Source organism: Lontra canadensis, unplaced genomic scaffold (genome assembly GCF_010015895.1).
Source record: "Lontra canadensis isolate GAN:19392208 unplaced genomic scaffold, GSC_riverotter_1.0 scaffold75, whole genome shotgun sequence".
NCBI lineage: Eukaryota > Metazoa > Chordata > Mammalia > Carnivora > Mustelidae > Lontra > Lontra canadensis.
Genome location: NW_022631069.1, coordinates 2489556 through 2503589, shown reverse-complemented (window position 1 = coordinate 2503589; position 14034 = coordinate 2489556). Strand labels below are relative to the sequence as shown.

Sequence of the window (14034 nt, the reverse complement as noted above, 5' to 3'; positions counted from 1 at the left end):
ACAAACTTTAAAAATAGAAATACCTTTTAACCCAAGAATTTCCTTCTTTAGTATTTATTCTGACCCAAGGTATATACAAAGATTTATGTATAAGAAGATTCACTTCCACATATTTATAATGGAAAATTGAGAACTACTTAAATGGCTAAAGTAGAAAGATGTTTAAATGGATTATGGTATAGCTTTAGGATTATTTTGTGATCATTGAAAATGAGAACAGTCTGGAAGGACATGGAAAAATGGAAATACTTTAAAATGGATAAAAAAAGGGGAGGGTTATAAAATGGTATCAATAGCATGATCCCAGTTTTCTGAAAATACCTCAGTGTTGGATTGGAACAGTATAGATGGTAGAATTAAAGGCTGTTTATTCCCTCTAAACTTTTCTGTGTGCTTTCCAAATTTTCTACAAGGATCGCCTCTGTAATATTATTTGTTGAGGCCTGATGAGGTAAAGAAAATTCTGCTGTATTACCTGATCTCTTTAGGACACAGATGCTATTGTGTGGGATGTGATCAATGAAAGCGGCCTCTACCGTCTTAAGGGGCACAAGGACGCCATCACACAAGCATTGTTTCTACGAGAAAAGAATCTGCTGGTTACTAGGTAAATAACAGTTTCATTTCCAGTTCTTTTCTATGTAAATGCATCAGAGAAGGTTTCAAACACAGAATTTGGGTCATTCCTTCCTCATTTGTCCGCATTACCCTCAGGCTTATGTGTTAGCCTCTGCCCTCTGCTTTCCTCTCTCCTTCCCTCTTCTCCCCAGTAGTATCAAAGAAGCTATCCATAGAGTTATGTCTGGCATTTTTAATTCCCTTTTCTGATTTGTCATTTTTATCCTCTGGTATTAGCTTTTTTATGTTCCTTAAACTTTGACATGCCTTTCATAGAATGAGCTATCCGTTTTCTGAATCCTTAGAAAGTCAGGAAAACAGAATGTGGAGCAGTGAGCAGAGGTGAATAACAAGTGTTCAATTTGCCTACCTCTTGAGAACAGACATACTCTGTATGTAGGCCTTCTGAACATCTATTAGGTTGAACCATTTGGAATTTCCATTTGTGTAGGTCAAACATAATAGGTCAAATACGAGCAGTTTCATATGGTTCAAACTAATTATCCGTCCTAAGGAATAGCCACTCAAGAAAGTTTGGGATCCTAAGGTTTGCCAGCAGTAACTAGAAGAACCCTAGTAATGACTCCGAAGCAGTTGTGAAGGAGCACTGAATGCCATACAATTGGTGTGTTAGTTATTGTGGGATGGAAGGCACATTGGTGTGTTGTCAGGTAACACAGATTCTGTGAAAGAATGACTAAGGTTCTAAAAGAATATACACATTTAGCTTAGGGAACAGTTGATCCTTGAACAACAGGGTTGAATCTGTCAGGTCTGCTTGTATGCATTTATTTTTTCAGTAAATCTAGGACAGTACTATAAATGTGTTTTCTATTATGATTTTCTTAATATTTTCTTTCCTTTACTTTGTTGTGAGACTATTACATACAAAATATGTGTTAATGAACTGTTGATGTTACTGGTAAGGCTTCTGATTAATAGTAGGCTGCGAGTAGTTAAGTTTTGGGGGAATCAGAGGTATTTGGAGATTTTTGACTATACTGGGGGTGAGGGAGTTGGTGCCCCTGGCCTCCTCTTCGTGCAGGGGTCAGCTGTGTCAAAGAAAGGAAATGACACAATGCGGTGGGATTGTATAGGAAGGACTTTATCATGTTTTTGGGGTTTTGTTTTGTTTTGTTTTGTTTTGTTTTTTTTCCAGTTTGGTCATGAAGGAGGATTATGTTAGATTTATATTAATGGGGAAGCAGGGGAGAGGCATTTGACGCCAGAGTAGAGCTCATTGGCAGGGAGACTCAGAGCCAATGAATGAGAAGTTTTTAAAATGGTGCTAAAGAGCCTGATTTTGATTCTGTAGAGAACCTTGAGCTAGTGGAAGTTTAAAAAACAGATTATCTGATAGTTTATTAGATGTAATGAAGACACAGGGAATGGACAAAGAGACTAGAAAAGAAGCTATGAAAATAGTTCAGGCAGTAGAACTTAAATTCAGGTTTGTGGACAGAAGTGGATTGGAAGGAGTCAAGACCTCACAGAGGAGGCATTTTCAGGTTGTGGGGACCAGCTGGACATGGGAGATTGGAGCAGAAGAGAGGTGAGAGATTTGTGTCAGTCAGTGGGGGAATGTGGGTGCTCTGACAATGGGCCACAGGTCAGTGTCTGTGTTCCTTGACATTTCTGAATTCAAAGTTATTTCTGTACTTACAGGTGAAATATTGTATTTCCTACCTAATAATGGAACGTTAGGATTCTTTATTTAAAAAAAAAAAAAAATACATATTTTCCTGAAGACACCACATGAGTCCTTGACCTCCCATTTACTGATTTTTCCTAATAAGATTTTTCCCGTTTCTTTTTTCCAGTGGAAAAGATACCATGGTGAAATGGTGGGACCTTGATACCCAGCACTGCTTTAAAACAATGGTTGGCCATCGAACCGAGGTACATGTAAGGTCACGGGCGCAGGGAAAGAATGGCAAGGCAAAAAGATGGTTTTCTTCCTGGGCCTTTCATGGCCCTTTGTTTTTCCTGCTCCTAGTAATCATCATGTGTTGTCTTGAGAGATAGAGAGGTTTGGAGCAGATAGAGCTACTCTGGTGTTTAGTAGAAATTGGCCTTGGATAAGTTTCCAATACATGAATATGAGTTTCATTGATTTTAAATAACGTATCCACCTTTTTGATGATAGGTTTAATGCCAGTGTATATACAGTGCATGGCCCCATGACGTGTAAACCGCAATCTTAGTCATTATAATAGTTGCTCGAACATAGACATTTTCCGTAGAGATCAGGGAGTATTTTATGTCTTTGCATCCTCTTCCATGCTTTGCTCATAGCAGGCTTTCAAAACCGTACCTGGAATTAATTGATGCCAAAAGCAAATTAGATTCTTGGACTGTTGATTCGCAACAATACTTTACATTGTTCTTAAATATTTGAGGCTTAAAATTATCCCATAGACATCAGTGGGGTGCCTTCTATTTGCAAGGTATGGCTGAAGCAAAGAAGTACCGGACTTAAAATCTTCATTTGAGTGGATTCTAGTTAGGAATTGTGCTGGACAGCCATTATCTAAATTTAAGGGTAGGAAATTACAGAGAAACTTCTAGTTCACTGCATAATCAACAGTTCTACCACAGACCATGTTTTCTTTCCAAAAGTGAGATCTCTCTCTCTCTTTTTTTAAAGATTTTATTTATTTATTTGATAGAGCGCACAAGTAGAGTGGCAGACAGAGAGGAGAAGCGGGGAGCCCAGCACGGAGCTCGATCCCAGGACCCCAGGATCATAACCTGAGCTGAAGGCAGACAGTTAACAGACAGAGCCACCCAGGCGCTCCAAGGTTTCTCTTAGTGTATTTTGAAAGGATTACCTTAATAATAGGCTTTGCAAATGTCAGATTTCACTACAGATAGTATACTTAGATTTTTGGATGTCACATCATATATCCTAGAGTCTCCTAAAAATCATATTATTTGAATCTTTTTATACTCTGTAGGTGTGGGGGTTGGTGCTGGTATCAGAAGACAAGCGACTCATTACTGGGGCTTCCGACAGTGAGCTGAGGGCTTGGGACATAGCCTATCTACAGGAGGTAATTGTTTTTTTTGTTTGTTTGTTTTGTTTTGTTTTTGGGTTTTGTTTTGTTTTTTATCATAGGCAATGCCGTGTTTTAGCAGTGTTACAGGCTCATTGAATTTTGAATCAGTTGTAACTACTGAGTACTTCCCATAGCACTAGAAGGCATTTTAAAACTAATCAGAACTTTTTCTTCATTAGTTTAGTTATCCTCCTTTATTTGAACTCTAAGAAGGATACTTTTAGGCTTACACCTTCTGGAGATGCTAATGTTTTAGTTTGTGGGGTTCTTAGCCCAGAGTTCTTGGACCTTTGGGTGTCCATGGATGGACTTCAGGATATCTGGGACCTTTTCCCCTCAGACAAAAATCTGTGTAACATTTGTGTCTGTGTATAAACATATGTTCTGAGAAGAAGTATAACTTTCTCAGATCCTCAAAGATTTTGTGTGGAAAAAGTTTATGGACTGCAGGTTTAGCTGGAGTTAGGTGTGTTGTGTTCTGTAGCTATTCTGGTGGGTTCTTTTGTAGTAGGTTAGGCTTTATCTTTTCTTCATGTCTGGATTGCCTTTGTAGTTCTCTGTGCCAGACTGGCATCTTTCTTCCAGAATATGGCAGTTCTTTCACATAATAAAGTTTTAAAGTTGATGAAGAATCAGTCATCATTTTTTCACCTCAGTTTAAATTACTAGGTTACTAAACCATAGTCCGTGTATTTCGGAAAGTTACCAGAGATAGCATAGTGAATACTGTTTTGTTTGCATTTGGCATAATCAGCTTTTAACATACTCTGGTTAAGTGTCCTACAGCTGAAGAGGTTTGGTCAAAGAGAGCACTTATTCTTGGCCATAAGAATGGATTTCTAAGTCATTAGGGTTAAGAGACATCTGGAACACATTGTTTCAGCTTCTATTTTCCCATTTTTATAAAACAGGTGGCAGGCTTAGAAGAACCAGAGCCCAAGAAAAGCAAAGGGACTTCCCCTGAAATACAGGACACACAGCCTGAGGATGGCGCCCTGGAGACAGACGAAACTCCTGAGGATGTAATTCTTTGTCTTACCCTCATTTGTGTTGAGTCAATGGGAAAAGCGAGAATTGGAGATTTTTTATTTAAAAACTCACAATTATTGTCCTTATAGGGAATATCTTTGTCACCTGCATCTCTTTAGAATCGTACTTTTTCATAGGTTTGACAACTTGCATTTTACTTTGGTCTTCTCCCTTTCTTTTTCCATAGCGCATCCTTACATGCAGAAAAGCTGGTTCTATCATGCGGGAGGGAAGGGACAGAGTTGTGAACCTTGCGGTCGACAGGACAGGCAGGATTCTAGCTTGCCACGTGAGTACCAGTTGTCAGAGAAAACAGGGATGGGGCTATTCCTTTCAGAGACTTGTGCTTGTTTTATATTCCGTGTAGAGATTAATTTTCCCCCAGTTGTCTTAACAATTCATTATGTGCTGCTGGGTAGACTTAATAATCCCTAGCTTCTATTAGCATAATACAGTAATAGTTAATATTATTGTTCTTATTGTTAGCAAGCATTAAATGCATGCTTTTCTGAGCAATTTAAAAGCATTAGCTAGCTTCTTATTTGGTCTTCAGAGCAAAGCTGTGAGTAGGAAGTGGTATTCCCACTTTACACATGAGAGGGCCGTCCCAGAGGGAGGCAGCTGTCCAAGGTAATACAACCCATTGGGGAAGAAAAAGGAACATTATTGTTTTGGTCTTTATACTAAGGAAAAGCTACGTTACAAATTGCCTTTCCTGGACTCACATCAACTTTTCCCTTTCTAGGGAACTGATTCTGTGCTAGAAGTGTTCTGCATCCTTTCCGAAGCAGAAGTTCAGAAGAAAATGGATAAGAAGATGAAGAAAGCCAGAAAGAAAGCAAAGTGTGTTTTTTTGTTTGTTTTTTTTTAATATTTACTATTAATAAAGTATCTTGAATGGGCCACTTGGTACTGATAGAAAAACTATGGCTTCTTTAAAGAAGTAATTACTCTGTTAGCAGTTACTTTCAATACATTTATTTATTTATTTATTTTTCATTCTTTTCAAGACTTTACCTATTCACTTGACAGACAGAGATCACAAGTAGGCAGAGAGGCAGGCAGAGAGAGAGGAGGAAGCAGGCTCCCCGCGGAGCAGAGAGCCCGACGCGGGGCCCGATCCCAGAACCCCGGGACCATGACCTGAGCTGAAGGCAGAGGCCCCAACCCATTGAGCCACCCAGGCGCCCCAGCAGTTACTTTTAAAAGCTAGAGAAGATGTTTGCAGTGCTGGGAGTCCACGTTTTACATTTCCACAGCTTCATAATTAGCATGTTGCTGAGTCGTGAGCTCAGAACCACATAGAAAGGCTTATACAGATTTTTAAAAAATAGCATCTGAATGATTTCTAGTTCTCAAGCCAGCAGGTGTCTTCAGTACCAGCAACCCAGACAGAAGGAAGTTGGGTCACATAATGCTAACCTTGGGGGCTCTGAAGAGAAGGACTATAGAATAGACATTTGGGGCAACATCAGCTTGGAACAGGTTACTATAGTAACCAAAGAAATCAGTTCCACGGTGGTTAAAATTTATCAGGGCTCAAAGAAAAAGTCACCTTGGCAAACCTTGTTTTACCTTTGGTTTATTTGACATAGTTGGACTCGTAAGTGCAGGTTAATTATCTTCTAAAAAGTCTTGAAGTTAGAAAAGTTCACCAGGTACATTTCATTGGAATAGTTTGAATTACAAAACTTACTTGCCCCAGGAAATTTTATGGGCTGTTCCCTTCAGAATCCACTTATCGAGAATACCGATTAAATGGAATAACATTTTATGTCACTGTAGTTCACAAACTACATATACTTCATTATCTAATTCTCATGGTAGTCCTGTGTGGTTAAGGGGCTCTCCCAGGATCACACAGGTTATTGGTCGCCGAGCCACAATTTGGCTCACGTAATAGCAAAGCATCTTCTAGAAAAGTCATCATCTTTTTTTTATCCCCCTATAGATTAAATTCTTCCAAAGGGGAAGAGGAAGACATTGAAGTCAGTGTTGAAATGACTCTGCAAGATGAAATCCAACGGGTGACTAATATCAAAACTTCTGCCAAAATCAAGTGAGTAGAAGTGTAGTATCTGATAGCAATATTGTAGAGATAGTAAGCTGCAAAGTTGTATTGGCTTTTTCATGCTAATTTTGGGCAGTGTGGAGAAATTACATATTTGGAGACCGTGATCATGGCATGCCTGCCCTCACCATGGACCTTATTCATCATCTCGTTGGTTTTATTATAATAACGGTTTCTATTTGTTTAGTTTTCTTTCCTGCTGCCGATTAAAAAGAAAAATGTATACCCCATGCTCCAAAACATTTAAGGTCACTTAGAAAAATTACATACATAAAAGCAAGATACCCATCAGATCCAGTACCTGAGCCCAGTTGTTTTTGGCCTACTGTCCAACACGCAGAGCACTTTCTGTGAAACTCTTTATACTTGCGCAAACATCACGTAGGTTGAGGACACCGTGCAGCCTTTTACTGGAAGCAGTTAACCTTGTGAGTGAAGGTGGTGGAGAGAACATTTATAAATTACTTTCTCACGCAGATCCTTTGACTTCATTCATTCACCTCAAGGAGAGCTGAAGGCAGTCTTCCTGCTGCAGAACAACTTGGTGGAGTCATATTCGCTGCAGCCGTCTGCGCCTGCTCCTCAGCCCGTCAGGACAAGCAGAATCACTCTCGGGGGTCACCGCAGCGACGTGCGGACCCTGTCGTTCAGCTCCGACAACATTGCTGTCCTTTCAGCTGCTGCAGAGTCCGTGAAGATATGGAACAGGTTTGTGAAATGGTGCTCTCCCCGGTTTTATCCAGTCCTGTTGGCTCCCGTGTGAGTGAGGTTCCAGTACTCTTGATGGTGTCTCTTGATTGTGGGCCTGTGGAGTGTAATTGCTTTTTTAAATTTGGTGCAAAAAAACTTTGTCACTGTAGTTGGCTAGAGGAAAACACACAAATAAGCCGCCTACGATTTAAATTCTAGTAGGCTCTTAGTGCTATCCAGTATTTTTACTGTAATTTTTCATTCCTTTCCTAGATGACTATTGTACACCTCTTCTCTCCTCAAGCCGCAAACCCCTCTAGCACCTTTAAGCTGGTGCCTTCCTTCCAAATTCACTGAAAAAAGGAATCATCTAGAAAACATTCATGTGCTCCCAGCATATCTGGCAGTTCACCTGCATCTATACCCATGTAGTCCATCTTCCCTCCTGTTCCTATGTTGGTGCTCCTAACCAACGCTAGCCAGAACTCGCACCTGTGGTCCTGTCTCTGCTCGCCTGCTGGCTGTTGTCCTCCTGCATCTTTGACATTCCCACTCTGTGGGATCGTTTCCAGCAGCATACAAGTATGCTCTAATTCCGCCCATCTGAAAAGAAGTTAATAGCCCTGTCTCCTCCTCAGTCTCTCCAGTTACAACCCGTCCTCTAATTTCTTTTCTCTGTTCTGTCTTCATCTGTCTCCCATCAGGCCTTTCCCCACCTTTTCACCACAGCAGCTCTTGTCACCTCATCAGTGATCTTCATATTTCTGAATCCAGTGACCCGTAAGCTTCATGGGGCACTCTTCTCCTTGAATTGATAACTTTCTCCTCTTTGAAGCACTTGGACTCTCATTACTTCCTCTTCCTCTGCTGGCCGTTCACTCTCTTTGCTGGGTCCTGCTAACCTTTCTGACCTCTGCGTGTTGCAATACTTCAGGGCAGAGTCTTTGGACCACTTCTCTGTCTACTCACTTTATGAGCTTTCTCTGAGCTGACGATGCATGAATTTCTTCCTCTAGCCTTAGCCTCTCCCTGAGCACCAGACCCTTACATCTAAGTCTTCCGTTTGCTTCACCACCCGGCTGTCTGATTGGGTAGTTCCATTTTTTATATGGCCCAAACCATGCTTGTGATCTTCTCTCTCCCATGGTCTCCCCACCTGTTGCTCCTATAGACTTTCCCCGTCCTTCCAGTTGTTCTCCCCCAGATGCTGCGGCCATTCTTTCCTCTCCTAGGTCTAGGTCACCAGCAGATCCTGCAGCTCCAGCTTCAGAACTGAGCGTCCAAGCGCGTGTCGTTCCCTCTGCTGCCACCCCCACTCATCTGCCATTGTCTCTCCCCGGAGTGGTTGTGATAGCTTCCTGGCGGGTCTCCCCGCTGCATGCCCCACTGGAGTCTCTTGTCCACATGGCCACCAGTGTGATCTTCATAATGGAAGTGGCACCACTCCTAGTAGCCCCACCTCATTCTGCCTAGAAGCCAAAGTGCTCATAGACCTCACCTTTTGCTCCCGTCCTCTTCTGCTGTACTACAGCCCACTGAGCTTTTCTGTGCCCTTAAAACACAGCAAGAACGTGTCCCTGTTGTGGGGATTGAACTCCTGTTCTTTGTGCCTGAAACTGTCGCCCACCCTCACTCTCCTCCTCTCTTGCCCCCAGTGTTTCTGCTGTCACCTGGTAGACCGGTGTGGTGCATGCTTGTCTCATTGCTAAAGAATGTGAGGGCTTACAAGCTTCAGGGCTGTTTAACTGTTTAACTCACTGTTAAACCTTCAACGCCTAGATTAACATCTGGCATTCAGCAAGTGATGAATGAAGTGGGCATTTGATGTACATCTGTTGAAGGGATGAATGTTTATCGTCCAATAAAATGAACTTGTAGAGATATTTCATAATAGGCTAATTTGATTTGTAATCCTGTGGACTCATTTACTTCTTTGTGGTGGCACATTGGGCTCTACTGAATCCGGCAGATGCTTTTTTTCCGGGGGGGAGAGTCCCAATTTTATATACTATTCCTTAGGATTAGGAGCCCCCCCCAGCCCCCCAAAAAAGATGCCACTTAAATTTTTTTCTCTTGACTCTAACTGGGTATGAGCCGAGCTCTGTGTGGCTAGGTGTGTATTGAACGAGTGCGCTGACCTCTAAGACGGGGAAGCAGGTTTTCCTAACATGGGGTTCTTTATTACTTCTTCCTCACAGGGCCACACTACAGTGTATCCGCACAATGACCTGTGAATACGCGCTGTGCTCGTTCTTCGTGCCTGGTGATAGGCAGGTGGTCATAGGAACAAAGGTAAACTTAGACTTCTTGGATTTTGGAGGCTTTTCTACTCAATATTCTTAAAGTCGTTTGAGAACTCTGGTTCCTGTTTTTGCATATTGGAAATGAATGGGAGCTGGATAATAAGTTGGTAGTTCATTGCCATTTTTTGAGGGGTTTTCGTTTTAGTTTTGTTTTGTGTTTTTTAAAAAATCAAACCTTATGTCAGACTCTGAGGAAGGAAATGACAATCATGACCTTGAGAGAACTGTCATTCATATTTTGCTGGCCTTTGAGGCATCTCTTCACGAGCACATGCGTAATTGCGATTTGAGAAGACTGATAAAATATACAGAGTACCTAGTGTCCAGCTTGGTAGGTAGAAGCATTCAGTAAAGACACACTGACTAGTCCTCATTGCCACTTGCCAGTAAGATCATTGGATGGATTCAGATTCTCCCCCTTTTAGAATGGGTAAATTGCTGCAAGTCCTAGAACTTGTTTTAGTGTGTTTCCTTATCTCTATAACAGGATGACAACTGTGCTTTTTGACAGTGGCTTTTGCACTAGGTGGGCCTAGGTTTGAATTCTAGATTTCCCACTCACTGGGTGTGAGAACTTTGGGCAAGGTACTTGCCCCTGTAGGCCTTGGTTTTCTCATGTTAAATGAGGTAAATAACCCACTCACCCTACAGAAAGCACTTACCACAGAAACTAGCTCACAGTGAATAATGAGTAAATAAGAGCTGGGAGCAGAAGGACTGATAATAGGAATAGCAGTGAGAATAAAATGAAATAAGGTCTTTGGAATACTTTGAAAAGTGCTTTGTAAGGATTTGTCATTATATACAATTGTTTTATGAGAAAACCTGTGTGTCACAATGGGTATTTTTTGCCCAGCTAAAAGGTTAAAATAAACCAGAGAGATTTTAGAGTCACTGTCAGGGAATGAACATTAAATTCCAATTACAAGTTTCTCTCGTTTGTCATTCATTCTTTTGGTGAGTGTCCCCTCTGTTGTTTTTGTTAGAACATTTCGTGAATATCTTGAAGTCTACCAATATGACTAAAGTGCAGTACGCAGATCCCCGCCCAGTCTCTATGCAAGGCAGTTAATGTACATGGTATCATTTCATGCCCACAAACACGTTGAGAAGCTGGTGCTATAAACCCCATTTTATAGATGAGAAAACAAGCTGTTGGAGGTGAATTCATCAACAGAGCCAGAGGCAGGCAGCCCTGGGAATCAGGTCTTCCTTACACTCTTGCCACCCCATATGCAGAAGACCATCATAGAGGAGGCTTTGCCATTGTGTATGCCTTGCTGGCACTACAATCACATTATTTTTATTTATTTAGTTAAAAAAATTTTTTTTCTTGTTTTTTGTTTTTTTGTTCTTGATTAGCCAAGTTCTAAGCAGGAAGTGTGACTCATTGTTTTCTAAGCTTTTGCATTTTTGTGTTTTTTGTTTTGTTTTGTTTTTTGCTCTCCCTAGCATCATAGGTAGTTACTTATTTCTCATTGTCAGTGTATTCTAGAGAAGGAAACCAAAACTAGATGGTTAAGCCAGTTACGGTTAAAGTTTATTAAACTTGAAGGGTTTTTAGGTGTATCTGCTTTAGTGTATCTCCTGATTTGCCTCTGGCCATGCTATTTCCCTTGTGAAGTTGGAGAACCAGCAAATGTGACAAGAGGCCAGGACTGCCAGGTTGCACGGTTCCGTCGTCGTGCTGCCGAGAGGCCTGCCAGAATTAACCCAGCATGTCCACGGCATCTGTTCAGACAGGAGGCACAGAGGGGGCATGTGGGATCCATTTGCTAAGCCGTTGGCCACATGGTCACTGGTCGGCTATGAAATCTTTCGTAAGCTATGTAGGCATGACTCTTGGAGGTCGTGGGTGTGCTCTTGGAGCTGTGTTCATTTTGTGCCTTCCTCAGACAGGAAAGCTGCAGCTTTATGACTTGGCCTCAGGAAATCTGCTGGAGACAATAGACGCACATGATGGAGCTTTATGGTCCTTGTCCCTCTCTCCAGATCAGGTAATGAAACCAGATGTTAGAATCTGGACTGGAGTACTTTCCCGTTTCTTAAATCAGAATTTACTGCTGCCTAACAGATTTCTTTGGGGTTTCTTAAAGAAGAAGGCCCGCTTCTTATCTGATCTTTAAATTTCCTATGTTGATGGCATATCATGTGCCTGATAATATGAATAGCTGTCATTATCAAGTGCATTCTTGTTCAGCTGCTCTTGACCGCCAGCTGCATGGCATCCAATTGCTTACCCTCAAGAGTTTTCACCAGTGGTTTGTGCTACTTCCTAAGAGGAAATAGTTCCTTGGGCACCATAGTGCGGAGGATGGAGTAGACTTTCCTATTCCCCTTTTAGTCTATATGTCTATGACCATATAAGTCTAATATTGATTCAAGTCAATAAGGGGGTGCTTCCCTTCAGAGGAGTCACCTTGGAGAACTGTATACTTACTCAAGTCATGGTGCTGTTGCTCAAAACATTTTGAGGTATTTTTTGGACCATAATAATAATAATTTGAATCTTCTCAATAGTGTTGAAACTTTGTCCATTGAATGTAGATACCATTTTTGGAAAAAACGGGATCTGGAATTTTAGAGTGGTTATGCCATTTGGGGTCAGAACAAAACGGCATTTAAAATTTAAATAATAGGGCGCATGGGTGGCTCAGTGGGTTAGGCCTCTGGCTCTGGCTCAGGTCATGATCTCAGGGTCCTGGGATGGAGCCCTGCATCGGGTTCTTCTCAGCGGGAAGCCTACTTCCCCTTCTCTCTCTGCCTCCCTCTCTGCCTACTTGTGATCTCTCTGTCAAATAAATAAATAAAATCTTTAAAAAAAATTTTTAAATAGTAGTAACATACATTTGTAGGGAATTCTCTTCCTGAAAAGTATTTTTATGTCCATCATGTCTCATTGTTATTTGTATAATGGTTTTGTAAACTAGATAGTTTTTGTCATCACAGTGACACTAAGGATCATTGGAAGGTTGTTTCCTATGTTACTAATCTCAAATGGCAGAATAAACACCTGAGATCTAGTTTTCTGACCCTAGTTCTCTATACTTTAATACTATGTTGTATTGACTAATTTTCTTGATGTTGGAAACAGTTTCAAACATATTTTAAGCAGGGACATTGCAGGATAAATTTATACTTTTCTGAGGTAAATACTTGAATAAACTTATTTTGATATTCCAGTCTGTGTATATTTGTCAAACCATTTTATTAATTTATTTGTATATTTTTATATAAATATATATATGTGTGATTTATATAATTTGTTAATTAATAGCAAATTCTTCTGATTGGTGCTTTCTTGGGTGGAGCAAGAAACCCTACAATGTTCAGAGTCTTTCTGATGCTGAACAAAAGTATACAGAACTTTACACTAGTTACCATCTGTCTACATTAGCCCCTGCTAGGAACAAAAGTATAACTAGAACTTTACACTAGTTACCATCTGTCTACATTAGCCCCTGCTAGGTCTGTGGCAGCAGCCCCAAAAGAGCAATGAAAGGGGTTAGGAAGGAACCACATTTTTCTAAATTATTCTCCCATGCTATTAAATAAAAATGGCCTTTTAAAAACAATTTTGATATATAACTTCTTACCCAAGTTTCTGTAATAAAATACTTTTTAATTGCAATGTCATTGGCTTTTCAGCGTGGCTTTGTGACAGGTGGTGCAGATAAATCTGTCAAGTTCTGGGATTTTGAGTTGGTAAAAGATGAAAATAGTACCCAGAAGAGGTGAGTAGACGTTTTTAAATTTCTGTCCTTTTTTTGGAATGAGAATGGGGAACCACTGAAGGGGCTTTCGACATGTGTATTTTGCTCCAGGGAGTTTTTGGAATTTCTATCAGCCTTTGTAGAGCACTCATTTCTTTCTTTTTTTCTTCATGCTTTCCATCGTGCTAGACTTTCTGTGAAGCAAACCCGAACCTTGCAACTAGATGAAGACGTTCTGTGTATCCGTTACTCTCCCAACCAAAAGCTGTTGGCTGTGTCTTTGCTGGACTGTACTGTAAAAATTTTCTATGTTGACACTTTAAAGGTACAGTGATTATGCCTGGAAATAGTTTCTGTCTTTCTTACTGACCATGGGTTGAGATTGGAAAGTGGCCTTGACTGTGCCTAGCCGTGCTATATTTCTAAAGATGTATGTGTGAATCAAAACATTGTAGGTGCACTAGGAAAGCAAGACTTTTTAAAGAACCCTTTGGCTCTAAATTTTGCTTAAAGCAAGTTGTATTTCATAAGCTCAGAAAATGTGTAGACAG

The 14034-nt window shown here is 40.8% G+C and overlaps 1 protein-coding gene across 3 annotated transcripts in view; it reads left to right on the top strand.

The window, feature by feature from the left end:
- The window catches only part of WDR3 (WD repeat domain 3), a 30062-nt gene that overhangs the window by 6039 nt on the left and 9989 nt on the right, over positions 1 to 14034 (top strand). For all 3 annotated transcript variants that reach the window (XM_032881321.1, XM_032881322.1, XM_032881320.1), the window contains 12 exons: positions 489 to 607; positions 2439 to 2517; positions 3576 to 3671; positions 4589 to 4699; positions 4894 to 4995; positions 5452 to 5549; positions 6658 to 6765; positions 7255 to 7485; positions 9666 to 9759; positions 11666 to 11767; positions 13419 to 13504; positions 13673 to 13808. In XM_032881321.1, coding sequence (XP_032737212.1) covers positions 489 to 607; positions 2439 to 2517; positions 3576 to 3671; positions 4589 to 4699; positions 4894 to 4995; positions 5452 to 5549; positions 6658 to 6765; positions 7255 to 7485; positions 9666 to 9759; positions 11666 to 11767; positions 13419 to 13504; positions 13673 to 13808 — 1362 coding nt within the window. The remainder of the gene's footprint in view (positions 1 to 488; positions 608 to 2438; positions 2518 to 3575; positions 3672 to 4588; positions 4700 to 4893; positions 4996 to 5451; positions 5550 to 6657; positions 6766 to 7254; positions 7486 to 9665; positions 9760 to 11665; positions 11768 to 13418; positions 13505 to 13672; positions 13809 to 14034) is intronic.